The sequence below is a fragment of the Heloderma suspectum genome, chromosome 7 (genome assembly GCF_057233095.1).
Source record: "Heloderma suspectum isolate Gila_16-S chromosome 7, 16-S_ref, whole genome shotgun sequence".
Classification (NCBI taxonomy): domain Eukaryota; kingdom Metazoa; phylum Chordata; class Lepidosauria; order Squamata; family Helodermatidae; genus Heloderma; species Heloderma suspectum.
In genome coordinates, this window is record NC_139464.1 from 79,012,229 (window position 1) to 79,031,115 (window position 18,887).

General features: G+C 42.2%; 1 protein-coding gene across 4 annotated transcripts in view; it reads right to left on the reverse strand.

Moving 5' to 3' along the window:
• The window catches only part of PNPLA8 (patatin like domain 8, phospholipase A2), a 48,962-nt gene extending 30,471 nt beyond the window's left edge, over nt 1–18,491 (reverse strand). The window contains exons 1-5 of one of the 4 annotated variants that reach the window (XM_084810747.1): nt 18,366–18,491; nt 12,924–14,097; nt 10,986–11,135; nt 9,664–9,815; nt 1,510–1,604 (exon numbers count right to left, since the gene is read on the reverse strand). In XM_084810747.1, coding sequence (XP_084666873.1) covers nt 1,510–1,604; nt 9,664–9,815; nt 10,986–11,135; nt 12,924–14,012 — 1,486 coding nt within the window. In that variant the 5' untranslated portion in view covers nt 14,013–14,097; nt 18,366–18,491. Of the gene's footprint in view, nt 1–1,509; nt 1,605–9,663; nt 9,816–10,985; nt 11,136–12,923; nt 14,098–17,843 lie in introns of all 4 variants that reach the window. The other 3 variants (XM_084810749.1, XM_084810750.1, XM_084810748.1) reach the window with 3 other exon arrangements.
• Nucleotides 18,492–18,887: the final 396 nt, after the last annotated feature.

Below are 18,887 nucleotides of genomic sequence, written 5' to 3' on the forward strand. Positions count from 1 at the left end.
ATGAAACAATACCAACTGTGAGCGAGTGGATCATGAAATGATGGAGCTGGTAGAGATGGCAAAACTTACTATTATAATTAAAGAAGGATCAACAACTAAATTTATGTTCGATTGGAAACCTTTTATAGAATTTTTACAAGAAATAGAGAAAAATGATATCTCTGTATGTGGATTTTGAACTTTGAGATGGTTAATTCTCTTTTTTGTTGTTAAAATTAGGAGAGAAATGAGATAATGTCTGCGAACTCAATGTATGATATACAACTAAGATAAGAACTAGAGAATAATAATGAACATTTGTTGTGTAAGGGGAGCCAAAGGTAGATATCTTACAATCTTAAGAGATATTTTGGTGTATGTGTATTGTGTGTTTATATTGTTGTTGTGTTTTCTTTCTCTTTAAAAAAATAAAATTATATATAAAAAAAGGAATATGTTCAGTACTGTAAGATCTGCAGATCCCATGCCAGAGGAGTACTGTTCTTCTAAACAGTAGTCTGCCCAATACTGCAAGCTTCTTAAAATTACGAATTGGTGCATGTAGCTAGGAGGCTCACTGGGTATCCAGTTATGGACACACTGCACCTGTATTAAAAGACTGGCTGCCTATTAGCTACTGACTCATTTTCAAGATTTTGTTGTTGACTTTCAAGGCCCCTAAATAACTCGGGATCAGTGTAACTAGCAGACAGCCTTCCACTATATACACCAAGTCGACTTTTAAGAACTTCAGAGGAGGCCATGTTGGCTGTTCCATGGCCAAAAGAATGTCACCATGTAACATCACAGGAGTGGTCCCTCCCAGTAGTGGTGGCCACCCTCTGGAACCCCCTCCAGTGTGCAGTTCAGAAAGGAGAAAATGTGGTGAGTTTTAAATGCCTTCTGAAAACTTACTTGTTTGTGCAGGCTTTCTCTGGCTTCTAATTGATTATGCTGTTTTATTGTTTCTTTTTACATATTTGTTTCTCTGTTGTAAGTTGTAACTCTTTAATTATACACACATGCATATGTGTGTGTGTATATGTGTGCATGCATGTGCATGTGAACAATTACCAGTGGTTTTTATGTTTATATGTAAACTGCTTAAAGATAAGAAGAGTCATAAGAATATAAGAAGAGCCATGCTGGATCAAACCAAGGGTCCATCTAGTCCAGCATTCTGTTCACATTGTGGCCAACCAGCTGTCGACCAGAAACCCACAAGTAGGACATGAACGCAACAGCACCCTCCTGCCCATGTTCCCCAGCAACTGGTGTACATAGGCTCACTGCCTCTGTTACTGGAGGTAGCACATAACCATCAGGACTAGTAGCCAAGGTATTATATTCAGTGCTATATAATGAATAAATAAAATATAAATAGTAAGTAAATGTCTGTGGGGGAAGGGGCACTGCCCAGGCTACTGTTTAAAACACAGAAGCACTGCTTGCCAAACTGGTCTTCTGCACTTACACAGAGCAAAGGGGTCTGTGTATCATGAACATGACATTCTTCTCAGGAATATTTACCTGTACTCACTCCACAAATGTAATCAAAAAGATGGTGAATGGGCTTTCCAGTGAGCTCTTCTAGTTTACGAAGAGTCTGAAGTGCCACTAATCCCCTGCAACATATGAAAAACAAGTCATTTTATACAAGGTATCGGGCGTTAAGTAAAAACCAAGTAAGTACACTAATTCATTATTGTTTAAGGCACTGTTATATTATATTTATTTATTTACAACATTTGTATGCTGCCCCATAACAAAGTTCTGTGGGCAGCTTACAAAAACAAACTTATATACAAACAAAACCAGAAAGTACTGCAGCCAAACAAAACTCACAGCCAGCCCCCCAACTGAACTGCTTTCAAGTTTTACAGTTTGAAGTGTTGAAAGGAACCCCAATAGTGAGGATTTATCAAACTTTTGGCATCGTCCATTGTGATATCATGAAAAACATGGCATATTTAAAACCAAACACCACATTCAAAACAAGTTTAGTTCTACCATTTTATATGCTTTAAGGACTCCTTTCTGTACAGCTAATAGAAAAAGTACTTTCTAGGAACGGAAAGATAGGCTTCCAAAGATGGGACAGGCAATTTCTATACTTTAGGACTGGAACAATTTTCCTCCTATATCATCCACTGAGCACTGAAACATTCCTTTTGCTTCCAACCTCCTGCAAGAGATAATAGGATAGGAGCTACAGGCCATAAAGTTTTGTACAGATCAACAGGGCTCCATGATCAAAACATACAAGTTACAAAACTGCATCTGTCTTAGCAGCCCGACTGCAGGAAGCACAACAAACAAACATGTTTTGTGATTTATTTACTGTTGTGATGAAGACTGAATTGCATGACATCCTGGCAACCTTACAGTAGTATGCAAGGCTTTTTGAGAAATTTAAAAAATGACAGCGCAATGCTATGCATGTTTACTTAGAAGGCAGTCCCACTGTGTTCAATGGGCCCGAGTCTTAGTGTGCATAGGATTGGTGCCTGACCTACAAATCAGAATGTCCTTAGTTAATATATTCGCCTTGCCATGAACTCATTAGTTACGCTCAGCCTCAGGGCCATACTGACCTAGTTTGCAACATTGTTGCAGAATTACAAGAAGATTGTGGATATGAAGCACTCGGAACATTCTAGATGGGCTCTCTTTATTATTAGAAAACTGAATACTCGCTTTTCCCACCAAGAGGCAATAGCGGATTCAAAGGTTCCCTTTCTTGGTCCCATGGATTCCTGACAGACGAAAGGAACTTTTGGATGCACCCAGTGGGCAGTATCCAATAGCATCATTCTGCAAACTTAAAAAGCACTAGCGGAGCTCCGCCAAATGTTTCCGTTGTTCAAGCAATTCCACATTACGCTTGCACAACTGGTTGCAACATGGATTGCGCAAGTTTAATGCACAATAGGGTGTGGAGCCACACTTGCACAAACATAACTTTAGTTGGATTCTCCTCTTGTACATAGTTCAAAACCTAGTTTCTACTAGTGAAATTTCATTTGTGCTAGCAGAATGATATAACTGGAAACTGCCGAGTACCTTATTTTTAATTACATGGTGAAGAGTGTAAGTATGCATAAGAGTTTATTGCAAAGCTTGGAAAAAAATAACTCTATAGTGCAGAAATCTAGGAAATAAGTGCCTTCACAGATGAAAAGTGCTGAGGTCATAAACTGTGCAGAAACTGAAATAATGGCATTTGAAGAAAATGTGCTAGTAAGAGCTCCAATACGGAGAAGATACCAAGCAAGAAAGCAATTGCTTAGGAAACCAGAATACATTACCACATACCTTCACAGCTCACTGATTCAAAACAAGACAGAATGATAGTGATTACAAGTAATTAATGTTTTCAGGTGATCTGTAGCTTATGAGCAATTAATTGCTTAGTGTCGAATTTATCTTATAGTCGACAGTTGTTGAATTTAGTCCAAAATCTCCCTATAACTGGCAATCTGAGCATTGGACTGAAAGAAATGAGGAAGAACTGTGTTTTACAGGGGAAGTCAGAAGAAAATCGATAATCAAGGAGAATAATTTGTACAACATCTCCCTTCTAAACCAAATGTGGCTTTTTATTCCAGTATTAGTTAGGATAGTCCATTAAATGTTACACAATTGTCAAAGATTCCTCAAAAGTGAGAATAAAAATACTTGTTCTGAAGGACATATTAAAGTATTATTTCCTGTATCTGATGAGAATTTCTTTTAATCTATACAGGAGATCTAATATGAAAACGTATCAACTTATGATAGTAGATGCTAGGTTAATATTTACTAGCATATTTAGAGCTTCGGCTATTGGGCGGTATAGAAATAAATAAATAAATAAATAAAATAAATAAATAATATGTGCTAAACACTGGAAACTACCTAAAATACAGGATATAAACAAATGGACAGATAAATTATGGGGCTTCACAGCAATTGCCAAACTGGCCTTTTTTATATTAAAGAGTGTCATTAAAAATGGTGCAAGTGTATGAATAACTGGCCACCATTTTTCTTTTTATAAATGGATTAATGCCAAGACTAAGTTAGAGCACTGGTCATTTTCTTATGTATTTTGTAGCCTTTATAAATCTTAAATTTATATTTCTCTGTAAAATGTAAATACCCTCTTTTGTTGTGCTTCCTTTTTGTGCAATGATTTGAGAAAATAATACATCTACCCCAAAAATGAGAGGAATTGATTGGAAAGTTTCTGGAATGTTTGCCACAGCAAATAAGGTGACTGAACAAAATGTTTTAACTTCATTTATAACTTTCACATGCACCCTTCCCACATATTTTATGATCTGGCTCTGGATGACTACTTTTGGAATGGAAACACACTTATGGTCTTGGCCAGTCCAGAAACATTAGCTAAATTAAACAGAGCTGCCAAAGGCCACTATGTCTTGCTGCATGATTCTTTCATTCTCTCTTTAAATGTTCAATCTAAGCATAAAAAGGACTATTCAACTTGCTCATCTGATGAACATCAACACAAAAGCATATTTTATAGCAAATTTGCTTGCCAAGTTTCACACTCAATTTGCCAAACTACCCATCCCAAGAGTTGCTAGCTTGCTACGAATTTGCCAATACATTAATTCTTGTAAAGTTATGCCAGCATTGCAAAGGTATTAGGATGACACAACAGTTAGATATGCTGATTTAATTGTATAGATTCAGTTACTGGTCATCAGTAGAGGCTAAGGCATGTCATGATAAAAGAAATGCAGATTTACAAATAAATTGAAACAGAAGTGTTTGTTAAAACCGTTACACGTCTGCTACAGTAGATACTGCGTTGACGATGCAAGCAATTAGACAGAGAGCACACGGAGCACACTCTCAAGTCTTTCAGCCCAAAGGCCAAATTCAATTCTGGAGAAGGTCTTGGGGGCTGCATTCCAGTGGCGGATGGGGCAAAAGGCAAGGGGCAATCAATCAATCAATAAAACCTGTAGCTTACAGGTTTCACTGCCACTAACAAAGCCTTAGGAAAGGCATTTCAACCTTTTATAATGGAGAAAAATGGCACAAAAGGTGGGAAAACACCAGAGGTTGGGGGAAAGGCCAACTGGGGAACCCGAAAGGGCCAGATTCGAACCTCAGATGGGCTGGATCTGGCCCCTGGGCCTGGGGTTCCCCACGCCTGTCATATATACTTCAATTAGGAATTTGACTTGAAAATACATCCCATTCAAGACGAATTAAAGCTTGGACAAAGGCAGACAAATCCCCTCCAGTCAAGGATCCACAAATATTTTCCAGCCCATAACCTTGTCACTCTTCCATTTTTGGAAACAGCTTCCTATTTATCATGGTTGTGGATAAATGCACGACAATGTGGACTATGTTTTAGGGTTGGTTCACATATAACTACCAGTGTAGCGTAGTGGGTTGGACTGTGGGACTAAGACTGGGGAGACCCAGGTTCAAATCTGTACTCTCCAACAAAGCTCTCTGGGTTATCTTTGGCCAGTCACTATCTCCCAGCCTAGCCTATCTCACAAGGCTGCTGTGAAGATAAAATGGAGGGAAAAGGACCACATATGTTAGCTTGAGCTCCTTGGGGAGATGTCAGCATATAAATGCAATCAACAGACAAGTAACACTGATCTGTGATCTGGTATTCCATTAATGAGACTGGTGCTTCCTGCTCCTTTGTACATAGTGCTTTGTTTAGTTACTTCCACTTTTGCAGAAACCTAAATCTAATCTCTTCAGCAAAGGAGATCGTTACCTTATCGTGGTGCCGGAGCTTGAGCACCTCAATGACGTCATGAACTAAACCATGAAGGGACACCCAAGACGGGAAGGTCATGGCAGAGAGGTCAGACTAAATACGATCCCTGGGGAAGGAAACGGCAACCCACCCCAGTATTCTTGCCATGAAAACTAAATGGATCAGTACAACCAGAGATATGTTGGTATACCATCGGAAGATGGGACTCCCAGGTCGGAAGATGGTCAAAATGCTACTGGGGAGGAACAGAGGATAAGTTCAACTAGCCCCAGATGTGATGACGCAGCTAGCTCAAAGCCGAAAGGACGGCTAGCAGCCGATGGTGCTGGTGGTGAACGACGAATCCGATGTTCTAAAGATCAACACACCATAGGAACCTGGAATGTAAGATCTATGAGCCAGGGCAAATTGGATGTGGTTATTGGGGAGATGTCAAGATTAAATATAGACATTTTGGGTGTCAGTGAACTGAAATGGACTGGAATGGGCCACTTCACATCAAATGACCACCAGATCTACTACTGTGGACAAGAGGACCACAAAAGAAATGGAGTAGCCTTCATAATTAATAATAAAGTGGCTAAAGCAGTGCTTGGATACAATCCAAAAAATGACAGAATGATCTCAATTCGAATTCAGGGTAAGCCATTTAACATCACAGTGATCCAAATATACGCCCCAACCACAGATGCTGAAGAAGCAGAAGTAGATCAGTTCTATGAGGATCTGCAGCACCTACTGGATAGTACACCAAAAAAATGTTATTTTCATTACAAGAGACTGGAATGCTAAGGTGGGTAGTCAAATGACACCTGGAATTACAGGCAAGCATGGTCTGGGAGAACGAAATGAAGCGGGACATAGGCTGATAGAATTTTGCCAAGACAACTCACTGTGCATAACAAACACTCTCTTCCAACAACCTAAGAGATGACTTTATACATGGACTTCACCAGACGGTCGACACCAAAATCAGATTGACTACATCCTTTGTAGCCAAAGGTGGCGGACATCTATGCAGTCGGTAAAAACAAGACCTGGAGCTGATTGTAGTTCAGATCATGAACTTCTTATTGCACAATTTAGAATCAGACTAAAGAGAATAGGGAAGACCCACAGATCAGTTAGATATGCGATCACTAATATTCCTCATGAATATGCAGCGGAGGTGAAGAATAGATTTAAGGGACTAGATTTCGCAGATAGGGTCCCGGAAGAACTATGGACAGAAGTTCGCAACACTGTTCAGGAGGCGGCAACAAAAAACGTCCCAAAGAAAAAGAAAACAAAGCAGGCAAGATGGCTGTCTGCTGAGACACTGGAAGCAGCCCAAGAAAGAAGGAAAGCAAAAGGCAACAGTGATAGGGGGAGATATGCCCAATTCAATGCAAAATTCCAGAGGTTAGCCAGAAGAGATAAGGAATTATTTTTAAACAAGCAATGCGCGGAAGTGGAAGAAGATCATAGAATAGGAAGGACAAGAGACCTCTTCCAGAAAATTAGAAACATCGGAGGTAAATTCCAGGCAAAAATGGGTATGATCAAAAACAAAGACAGCAAGGACCTAACAGAAGCAGAAGAGATCAAGAAAAGGTGGCAAGAATATACGGAAGATCTGTATATGAAGGATAATAATATCACGGATAGATTTGACGGTGTGGTCAGTGAGCTAGAGCCAGACATCTTGAAGAGTGAGGTTGAATGGGCCTTAAGAAGCATTGCTAATAACAAGGCAGCAGGAGATGACAGTATCCCAGCTGAACTGTTTAAAATCTTGCAAGATGATGCTGTCAAGGTGATGCATGCCATATGCCAGCAAATTTGGAAAACACAAGAATGGCCAACAGATTGGAAAAAATCAACCTATATCCCCATACCAAAAATGGGAAGCACCGAAGAATGTTCAAACTATCGAACAGTGGCACTTATTTCATATGCCAGTAAGGTAATGCTCAAGATCTTGCAAGGTAGACTCCAGCAATTCATGGAACGAGAACTGCCAGATGTACAAGCTGGGTTTAGAAAAGGCAGAGGAGGAACTAGAGACCAAATTGCCAATATCTGCTGGATAATGGAGAAAGCCAGAGAGTTTCAGAAAAACATCTATTTCTATTTTATTGACTATTCTAAAGCCTTTGACTGTGTGGATCATAACAAATTGTGGCAAGTTCTTGGTGGGATAGGGATACCAAGTCATCTGGTCTACCTCCTGAGGAATCTGTATAATGACCAAGTAGCAACGGTAAGAACAGACCACGGAACAACGGACTGGTTTAAGATTGGGCAAGGAGTACGGCAGGGTTGTATACTCTCACCCTACCTATTCAACCTGTATGCAGAACACATCATGCGATGTGCTGAGCTTCATGAAGCCAAGGCTGGAGTTAAAATCGCTGGAAGAAACATTAACAATCTCAGATATGCAGATGATACCACTTGGATGGCTGAAAGCGAGGAGGAGCTGAGGAACCTCATGACGAAGGTGAAAGAAGAAAGTGCAAAAGCTGGGTTGCAGTTAAACCTCAAAAAAACCAAGATTATGGCAACCAGCTTGATGGATAACTGGCAAATAGAGGGAGAAAACGTGGAGGCAGTGACAGACGTTGGCTTTCTAGGCGTAAAGATTACTGCAGACGCTGACTGCAGCCAGGAAATCAGAAGACATTTACTTCTTGGGAGGACAGCAATGACAAATCTTGATAAAATAGTTAAGAGCAGAGACATCACACTGACAACGAAGTCCGCATAGTTAAAGCAATGGTATTCCCCGTAGTAACCTATGGCTGCGAGAGCTGGACCATAAGGAAGGCTGAGCGATGGAAGATAGATGCTTTTGAACTGTGGTGTTGGAGGAAAATTCTGAGAGTGCCTTGGACTGCAAGAAGATCAAACCAGTCCATACTCCAGGAAATAAAGCCAGACTGCTCACTTGAGGGAATGATATTAAAGGCAAAACTGAAGTACTTTGGCCACATCATGAGAAGACAGGATACCCTGGAGAAGATGCTGATACTAGGGAAAGTGGAAGGCAAAAGGAAGAGGGGCCGACCAAGGGCAAGATGGATGGACGATATTCTGGAGGTTGACGGACTCGACCTTGGGGATGCTGGGGGTGGCGACGGCCGACAGAAAGCTCTGGCGTGGGCTGGTCCATGAAGTCACGAGGAGTCGGAAGCGACTGACCGAATAAACAACAACAACCAAATCTAATTTGAATTTCCCAAACCGTATTTGCACAAGCCCTCCAAATTATGATTGCAAAGCAGGATGCAATCCATTTGGATGATTTCCAAGAGCAAAATATACTGTGCTAGTTCAAATGTAATAACAGTTCAGGTTTCTACAGGAGATGGGAACACACAAAGCAATTAGGGGTGTAATCCTATGTATGTTTGAACAGAACCCCCCCCCCCCCACAACTCACAGCATCCCTGCAGCCACCTACGCTAGGAAGCTCATACACACCGTTTGTTCAAATAATGACAAACCTTGGTTTATCATGACATACAACCCTACCCTTAGCTTAAGAATTTTCTATGACACTCTCCAGTGCTTTTCTAAAAGGATGGAGCCCTATTACAGCCCAAAGGCATAAATGTAAGCATACCAATGTGACATACTGAAACATGCACAGTTCTGTTTTTAATCTCCAAGAGTTGCATTATATTTTTCAAGAGTTGCATTATATTTTTCTTAACTTATGTTTCGTAAGGAGAGGCCTACCTCTGTCAGCCATCATGAAAAACTTTTTGTTTGAAGGGTGGGGTAGAAGTTAATAAAATAAGATGTTAAAAACATCCCACCATCATCTCAATTTAGCTCTGGTCATAGATTTAACACTTTCTAAGCCCTACCTTATCTAAGACACTCTGGAAACCTTTTCAGCTGAAGAGTGGGATAAAAATATTTGAAAGAAAAAATACCTTGTTCCCCCACCATCAATAGTGAGAACTCGAATGCCCCACCCTTTTACAGGGTCTGCATATCCAAGTACAGCCAAAGCCGCTCTAGCAGCAGCCTGGAGAGCTTCATCATTTGCCTGTCTTAGCCGCAACAAGCATGGAATGACTTTTTCCTAGAAAACAAAATAAATATTTTAAATGCAACAAAAAGCAGTAATTTAGTTAATTATTCCTACTATAAACTACAATGGAAACTATTAGATACAACAGATATGCTTGTATTAAAATGAAAGTACTGATGTTATTAAAACTTCTCTCACATGTACTATACTTTGACACAGTTTGCACATAACATTATTTAACCCAGAAATTGACGTGGCTGAGTGGGAGCGAGCAAACTGGCTCCCACATGCTCATCTCTTCTGCTTTCAATCAAAATATTCCTCGTTTGTTATTGTGATGTCCAATCCCAGGAACTCTGGGTAGTTTACAGGTTAAACAACCCAAAGCTAACCCAACAACACAGCATGGGCAATTCCTGGGTTAAATAACGTGTGAATCGGGTCTTGGTCTAAAATCCTAAGCACATTTTTCAGGAAACAAATCCCACTGAAATCAGTTGGACTCTCTTCTGAGTAAACATGTTCAGGATCATGCTGTTAGAAATCTCTCGCTTACACAAAATATAAATACAGATAGTTCTTCAAGCTGCAGATCAATAATGAAAGATTACTACATGTGTAGTAGCTATAACAGTATATAGCTCAGACCCTATTATCAGACAGAAATGAAAATGGTGATCTCCAGATAGCCCATGAGTCTACTATATATCACAGTCATATGCTCTTGAAATATAATGTAATGCTGCTGGTTCTGCAGCAGATATATTTATTGGTGAGGAACCAATATGGTGAGGAACAATTTTTTATGTCAAAGGCTGCATTTCCTCCAGGGTAATCTGTTGGTGGCTACAAACTGGCATTGGGTGGGGCTGAAGACAGCAGCTGGTGGGGCCAGAGTGAAAAGTGGATGGGGACACCTTCATGGTCTATCTCTTCTTCCACCTTCCAACCCATGCAGTGGATTGCCAGGCAATGGACTGATTACATATGGCCCTTGGCAAGCAAAGAGGAAATAGGCTACAGGTTACCCATCCCTGATATAAAAGCCACTGATCCTTGTGGACTCATGTCTTGATATCAAGTGGCATATATGCTTGGCTTTTGGATATAACTGTATGCGTAAGGTGCAATATTCCCAATTATTTCCTGTGCTAGGCCAATTTTTTGCACAACTGTGATTCTATTCCCTATTCATGGTCAGGTGATGGAACTGATTTGTACCTTAATAGCAACTCCTCTGCTGTCTGGAAATTCCAACAGATGGTACATCAATTCTTCAACTCTGTTGATACAGACTCTTCTGTTAGATGATCTTCTTAATGCTTGAGCCAAAGCCCGGGTTCTGTTATCTATACTCACCTTTGCAATAATCTAAGAAAATAATTTTTATTAAACATTTCATAAATATCAAGGGGCCTTGCATCACCTTAAAGTAACAAATTGATTCTGACATAAGCTTTTCATGGGCTCACTTAGTCCTTTTCTTCTCTGTATGAGTGACATATAAATACCTAGCCAATTAGATAACCAATTTGAGCATCTGATGAACTGAGCTCTAGCTCATAAAAGCTTTTGCCACACTATACTGTCTACTCGGAAGTCAGTTCTATTGACTTTAACCGTGATTACTCCCAGGTAAGTGTGTATAGGATTTCAGCCTTAATCTTTAAGGAACTAGAAGACTTCTTGTTTTTTTGCTCCAAAAATAAGCCTACTCCACTTAAGGCATTATCCCATGGGATGCACCCTTGTTAGATGGAAGCCTCTGATCTTGGAGGCTTCCAAGTATCCAATGCCCTACCAGATAGGAGGAAATTTTCACCTCTGTTCTCCTTTTTGTAATTTAGGCTTGAGAGTAGTAGTTGAGGCCACAGGATTTCTTGTATCCTGGCATCTCTGCTCCCTGCCCACTGCAACACCCCCTTTCAGACCTCTCTAAAGCTGCTTTTGCAACCTCAAAATGCAGGCGCCGCAGTTCTTTCTGCTGCGGCTGCAAGGAGTAAGGAAAGAGGGCAGGTTTGGATTCCAGAGTCGTCTTCTAAGGCTGCAGCAGTGTCTATGGCTTCAGAGGGAACTCTCTGAAAAATCCTGTGGTCCCTGGAACACTCTCCATGACCACAGGATTCGTCTCTGAATTTCATTAAAAAAATGTATTTAAAAAACAAATAGCTTTTTCTCTCTCCTCCTGTCACCCGAAAATCTGCTCTGGAGGGTTTTTCTAGACTTCTGGAACACATTTTGAGGGCACATGACGGAGCGGGGGGGAAGAGGGAAATTGCCCCCTCCTGGTTCCACTGAAGGAACAGTTTCCATCAGCAGAAAGACAACACTGGATACAACCCATTGTATTTATACAGCACTTTATAGTGTTTAACATCTAAGTATATACACACTATGTGTATTAATGTTCAGATTTCAGATATTATTCCACATTACATTTTACAACAGCCCTGAAGGTCAATATTATTCAGGTTTATGATCAGCACTTATCTGTGGTGACTAAAGACTACCTCCAAGTAAGCAGGTAGGGCTGGCTTTATATGTTAGATGGTAATGGATCATCTTCAGCCCCCAGTCTATTGATGTGCCACCACTGACTTGTGTTAGGTATGCATGGGCAGCACCTTTTGTGGACTTGACTGAAATGCTGCACCAAACTACATTAAATAGAAAACCACTTCATAAAAATTATAATCAGTTCTTACTTTATTGTAAGATCTCACAATAAATCACGCATCTCTATGTGTACTTTACCATAAGCATTTCCATACAACTGTGACTGAAGTTTTGCAACTTTAAATAGTCTCTACACTGGGTAAAATGACTCCCCCTTAAAACCATTGGGGGGTGGGGGGTTTGCAATTTGCTTCCATTAGATGCAACCTTGCTAATCTGTATCTGCCCCCTAATGACATAGCCACAACATCTGGCCTGAACTTTGTACTTCTTTGGTTTTTTCAACCCACCCCCTGCTTTTAGTACCACCTAGCCTGATGAGTTCTGGAGAACTCACAACCTTGCACTCTGTGGCATTTTGGATGATCCTAATGAAGGTATCGCCCAACTGTGGAACTGGATAGTTTTTTCTCATGTCTATCTTTGAGTTTTTCCCTCCCAATGAAACAACTTAATAAGGTGATAGTTAAAAAAAATACTTGCCTTTTCCCTTTGAAGAGACAATCTCTTTTCTTTCTCTTCCGCACGTTTAGTTTCCTTATCATCTTTCAACATCTCATGTTCTTGTACTTTGCTCTTTTCTTGCAAGGCAGATTTTGTATCAGACCGTAACTTGGGCATTAGGCCACCAATATAACTATCCACAAAGGCCTGTACACTATTACTAGGGTAAGAAAGAAAACTTGCAATGCTTTTTTTGCTGGAAGCCGTAGAACTGGCACTGGCCTTTTCAGCATCTGGAGACTGTGCTGAAGGTATTAAAGCAGATACTGCATTCATCCGGTTTTCGTTACTTAATATGTCATCTTCTGTTGAATCAAGTGTTTCTCCTCCTTGATTCTGTGGCTTAGGTGGGAAAGCATTCCCCTTTTTCTCTTGATCCATACCACCAGTGCCAAAGTACCAGTTGATGTGACTGGCTAGAAAGTTGTAGGTTTCCCCAAAGTTTGTAGCAAAATAGCTAACATGAAAAAGACTATTCTTGAGATCTGCAAGATCTTTCAAAGAACATTGGCTAGTACCACTAGGACTCAAGGCTCCACCTGCAGACACAGGATTCTTGTCATCTAAGCCATTGTCACGGCCTTCCTGACTTCTGTTGTTTGTGGCTTGCCTGTCATTTTCTGGGTTTATAAGAAAACTATTTTCCTTCCCATTATTTTCGACTGATTTATTCAATATACCAGAATGTGGCTTTAGCCAAGCTATCCGTGAAATCAGTTCACTGTGAGTACCAGACACAGCTTTTGAGACAGATTCTAAAGTGTTCTTAAATCGTGACATGCGACTGTTTGTTTTTGTCAATTCCTTACAAGTGCTAAGTTCAGAAACTTTGTAAAGGATAAAGTCACAACAATAGAGATACTTGTTATACCACAGTGTTTTGTCTCTGGTCCATTTACAATATGGTTTGCTTGTGTGTAATACTCTAAGAGGAATAGCATGACTTATCCTCCAAAAACGTTTAGGTCTATGCAAGTAGTACAGTTGCCTGGTCCTCTGTTTACCCCAAAGACATTTTGTACTAATTACTAAATACACACATGTATCAAAATGCAACCGAACTGACATTACTTATAATTACTGAGGCTGTCCATAAGTTCTTTCCCTCCAGGAATCCTTTCTTAAAAAGAAACATCACACTTCATGACATTACCTGAAATAGAAAAAATAACGAGCATTAGTCTGACCAAAGCATGCTTGCCATACATGCAAATAAGCGTTTTCCCCAAAGAAATACTGTACTTGTTCTTCACCTAGAATAGGGGTGGGCAACAGATCTCTTGGCCTACAACTCCCATTACCCATCATCATTGGCCTCACAAGTAATTCAAAACATGAAGTGTTAGTAAGATTTCTCAAAATATATGAGGAGAAAGATAAGTGGCCCCCCGAGAAAAGAAATCTTCCTGAAATGTGTTGGGCTTATTCAGGCATTTTCAGGCACCTGGGAATATCTTCTCTCCTGTTTTTTTGACAAAACATCTAGAGGACCACAAGTTGCCCACCCCTGGTCTAGAAGGTAGTTCACTAAATTTAAAGTTGTGACGTCCTAAGAAGCCACTTCTTAAAAATAAGCTGATAATTTCTAGTGACTAATGTTATGAAAAATAAGTTAACATCAGAGGATGCCCTGCTTAGGAAGGGAATTAAATATTCTCAGATCCATTGCCACGCGCTAAAGCAAGATACATCACACCCCAAACATTCCTATAGATTAAGCAACAGAATAGAGCAAAAAAAAATTATGAGCACCAAAAGCGTAGAGGATGAGACACTATGCCATTAAGTGCCTGCAAAGAACAGGAGTGAAACTAATTAGATAAACACATTTCCCCACAAATAGGGGAAGAAAATGCCCTCTTAATATAATACCTCTCTACTGAAAAATCATTAAAAATCAGATTGTATGTGTCTCGGTACCCCTTGTTGTATTTCACATTTTGGGTTGTCAACGCATTTTAAGAATGGAAAACCTGTATACAGACAGCTGTGTACATAGTCAAATTGTTTTTATTTTTAAGTGAGAGACCAACTGAACAAAAGAGGATGATAACTAGCTGACAAGAGAGCATGTGACAGTTTGCGTGACCTGTTCCCTGTGCCAGTATTTTATAGGAAAGATTAATGCTTCCAAGGCACTACTCATACTGACAAAATGCATGCTTGCATAGAGGAGGAAGAGCACTTTCTAGGCAATGAGTGTATTTAGTTACAAGTTTCAGTGAGTCATACATAGCTAGATGTTATTGCTCACTGCCACTCTAAAGATTAGCAAGCATTACGTATGTTTTCAGGACACAAGACTGAAACAAAACAGTAGAAATACAAACATGCCCCATAGCAGAATGTGACTGGGTTCAGACAATCGTCAGTAGAAGAAGTCATGGCTTCTCTGCATGCTGTGCACATTTACATAGTTCCCTGCAATGCAGTACAGGTTGGCATGTTGTTCAAATGCAGCGTGCAGCGCAAGCTTTATACCTACCCTACAACCCACGACTCGCATTAGAGGTTGTAGGGTGGGAACAGCCACCATCACCGTGCACTGGATTCAGACAACACGTGAACCCATGCTACATCATGGTTTCCTGAGGAATCCTACAACTGTCAGTACCCCACATTGCCCCAAGCTCAGCTTTGTATTTCTATATCCAGCTCATTTCCAAATGCCCTGTTAAATGCCTTCAGAACAGCTTGAGGGGGAAGGGGCCTCATAGAAAATGTCTGGAATGGGGGAGAATTGTAAATAAGAATGTAGCATGAAGGGAAAGATTAGCAAGCCAGCATGGTATAGTGGTGAGAGTGTTGGACTGGGTGCCGGGAGATCCGGGTTCTATTCCCCACACGGCCATGGAAGCTCACTGGGTGACTTTGGGCCAGTCACAGACTCTCAGCCCAGCCTACCTCACAGGGTTATTGTTGTGAGAATAAAATGGAGAGGAGGAGGAGAACGTAAGCCGCCTTGGGTTCCTTGCAAGAGGAAAAAAGACGCGATATAAATGCAATAAATAAATTTGTTTGAATAAGAAGCACATGCTGTACATGCTCAGTGAATGACAAAATGAGGAATAAACATACTAGGCAAGATGACTTACATTCATCCATTATATGTTTGTATGAGGTGGAGCCCACTCCCTCCCCCGCCCCACCAAGAACCATTAGGGCAACAGAGTGGGGGGTTGGCTTCACCCCCACTCTGGCCATTTTTCTGGAAGCTCTCTGCCCCATTGCTCTGGAAACCATCAGATCAAGAAGTGATTTTGACTATGTGTGTAGTTGAGACTGCAATCTTATACACACTTACCTGAAAGTAAGTCCCATTGAACTATGTAGGACTTACTTTTGAGTAGACATGCACAGACCTGTGCTCTAAATCAGTTAAATATCCCCAGGGCTTCTTCAAGATCCCACTGAACACAGCAATGTTTATTTCTGAGTAAGTACATACAGAAACGTGGCTGTAAAGCCAGTAAGAGAACTACAGCCTATCACTGCTTTTGTTGTAGTTGTTTTTAAATAGAAATTTCACTATGCTGGAGTAGTGCAATCTAAACCTGCGCAAGAGCTATTTTTTGTTGTTGTTAAGGGCACAGGGGCTTCTTGTCTTTTTCAACAAGCAGTGTTTCTTTACTGCTCCAGTCCTCAGAGAGTTTAGGATACAGTGTCAGGTCTAACTTCAACAGGATGCAAATCAACTTCAGAAGAGGGGCTTTGACTGAACTGAGTTGTGGATCGCACTGTAATGCAGGACCCAGAGAGTGACTTTATATATACACACATGACCTTATACTCTTCTGGGAGTAAGTGCCATTGAACAAATGGGGCTGGCTTCTGAGTAGGTTTGCAGAGGAGTACACTGTACGTCTGCTAAGAGTAGCAGCCTTAACCTCCCACATCCCCAATCTTCAATGCATTTACCTGGAACCTCCTCCCCCCACCCAAACTGACTTCAGTGGAGTTTATTTCTATGTCAGGAAAGTAAGGGCTCCTAAGATCATGCTGGCAGAAGCAGAGACATGGAGGGTACAATGGACAACTCTGCCCACCCTCATCCCTTTGCTCTTGCAGAAGGACACTGAGGCTTTGGAGGAGAATTGCCATCCTTAGAATCATAGAATAGTAGGGTTGGAAGGGTCCTACAAGGCCATCGAGTCCAACCCCCTGCTCAATGCAGGAATCCAAGCCAGAGCATCCCTGACAGATGGCTGTCCAGCCTCATCTGGAATGCCTCCAGTGTGGGAGAGCCCACCACCTCCCTAGGGAATTGGTTCCATTGTCGTATTGCTCTAACAGTCAGGAAGCTTTTCCTGATGTTCAGCCGGAATCTGGCTTCCTGTAACTTGAGCCCATTCTTCCGTGTCCTGCACTCTGGGATGATGAAGAAGAGATCCTGGCCTTCCTCTCTGTGACAACCTTTCAAGTACTTGAAGAGCGCTATCATAGCTCCCCTCAGTCTTCTCTTCTCAAGGCTAAACATGCCCAGTTCCTTAGCCCCTTCCTGGTTCTTCTGTTTTCTCACATTGTCTGTCAGTGCGATCTTTGCTTTCAAGGGTTTTTTTCTTCCCTGGGTGGATGGGGGACACTCCCTTTTCAGCAGAGCAGGAAGAAGCCTTGAAAGCTAGGATTCACTGGCTATTTAAAGAGCCCCCCCCCCACACGAATAAATTCATCATGCAGAGCTCCGAGAAGTGGCACAACCATTTTAAAAACGCTTTTTAAAGAAGATGTTGCCTTAAACCAATTATTTGTCTTTCAGGCACACTTCTGACAGTTCCCCAATGCTCTGCCGTCTCCTGGAAAGCCCCTAGGAGGAAGCTTAGCTGCCGATTGTAAATGCAGCAGCCCTGGAGGCCTGGGGCTCCGGGACAAGTTGCGCAAAGGAAGAACACGAACACACACCTCGCCCGTCCCTCAGCAGTTCCTCATAAGGTAAGCGCCAAACCTCCCTATCACAGGGAATTTCACCGAGATTCTCCACCGCTCGCCAAGCATTCCGGAAGAATTTCGTTTTCCCACCCCCGAGAATGCCCCCCCAAAGGCGGGAGATAGCGAAAGTTTCGGCACGGCACCAGCTGAAACATACGTGACGGGGCGCGATGCCCCCAAAGCCACCGGCAGGTCTAGGTCGCACAGTCTCGGTCACTCAAACGCGAGGGAAAGAGCGACTCGCCCGCCCGCGGAACTTCCAGATTTCCCCACTGAGAAGACGATGATTCCTGGCTCAAAGGGGTATTACGAGAGGGCGAGCCCAGAGCGCCGAGCCACAGGCAGGCGCAACAATCCTGTAACCAAGGAAAACGGAACAACAACAATCCAGGGAGACCCACAAAAACGGCGACTTCACGCGAGGCAGGCCGCACGCACGACCACCACACCGGACGAGGCGAGAGACCTCAGCGGGACGCCGGAACTACCGCTCACCCCAAGCAGGGCTGCCCACAGGCCGGCGCTTTACACCCCGGGCCACTTGCCGGAACGCCCAGCCCGCGACCCGGAACAGCAGGCTCAGCGGCCATTTCCTTTCGAGTTGCTGAGCATGCGCAAGTCGGGCACGGCACACGCACGCGCAGAGAAGAATTGCCGGAGACGGGATCGGATCCTCCCCTCTCTCTAGGCGACAGCACGCCTCCGCGGTTGGAGTTGGCGCGCATGCGCGCTAGCTGGGCCGCTCGGACCAGCGCCGGGGGGGAGACGGAGCAGCGTCTTCTCAGCTTCTCCTTAAACTAGGCGGACCTCTTCTAAGGGGCCGCCGAGAGAAGAAGCATTTCAAGGGTCGCATCTCCTTGTCTAGGCAGGGAGTTCCGAACTGTTCTTTCGTTGTACATCACCCAGAGAGGCTGAGTGACCAGCCAGGGGGGCGATTAAATAAAAATAAAATAAATAAATTCGTGTTGGAAATGCCGTTTTTATGTCTCAGCCGCCCCCCGGGGCAGAACTGAGAGG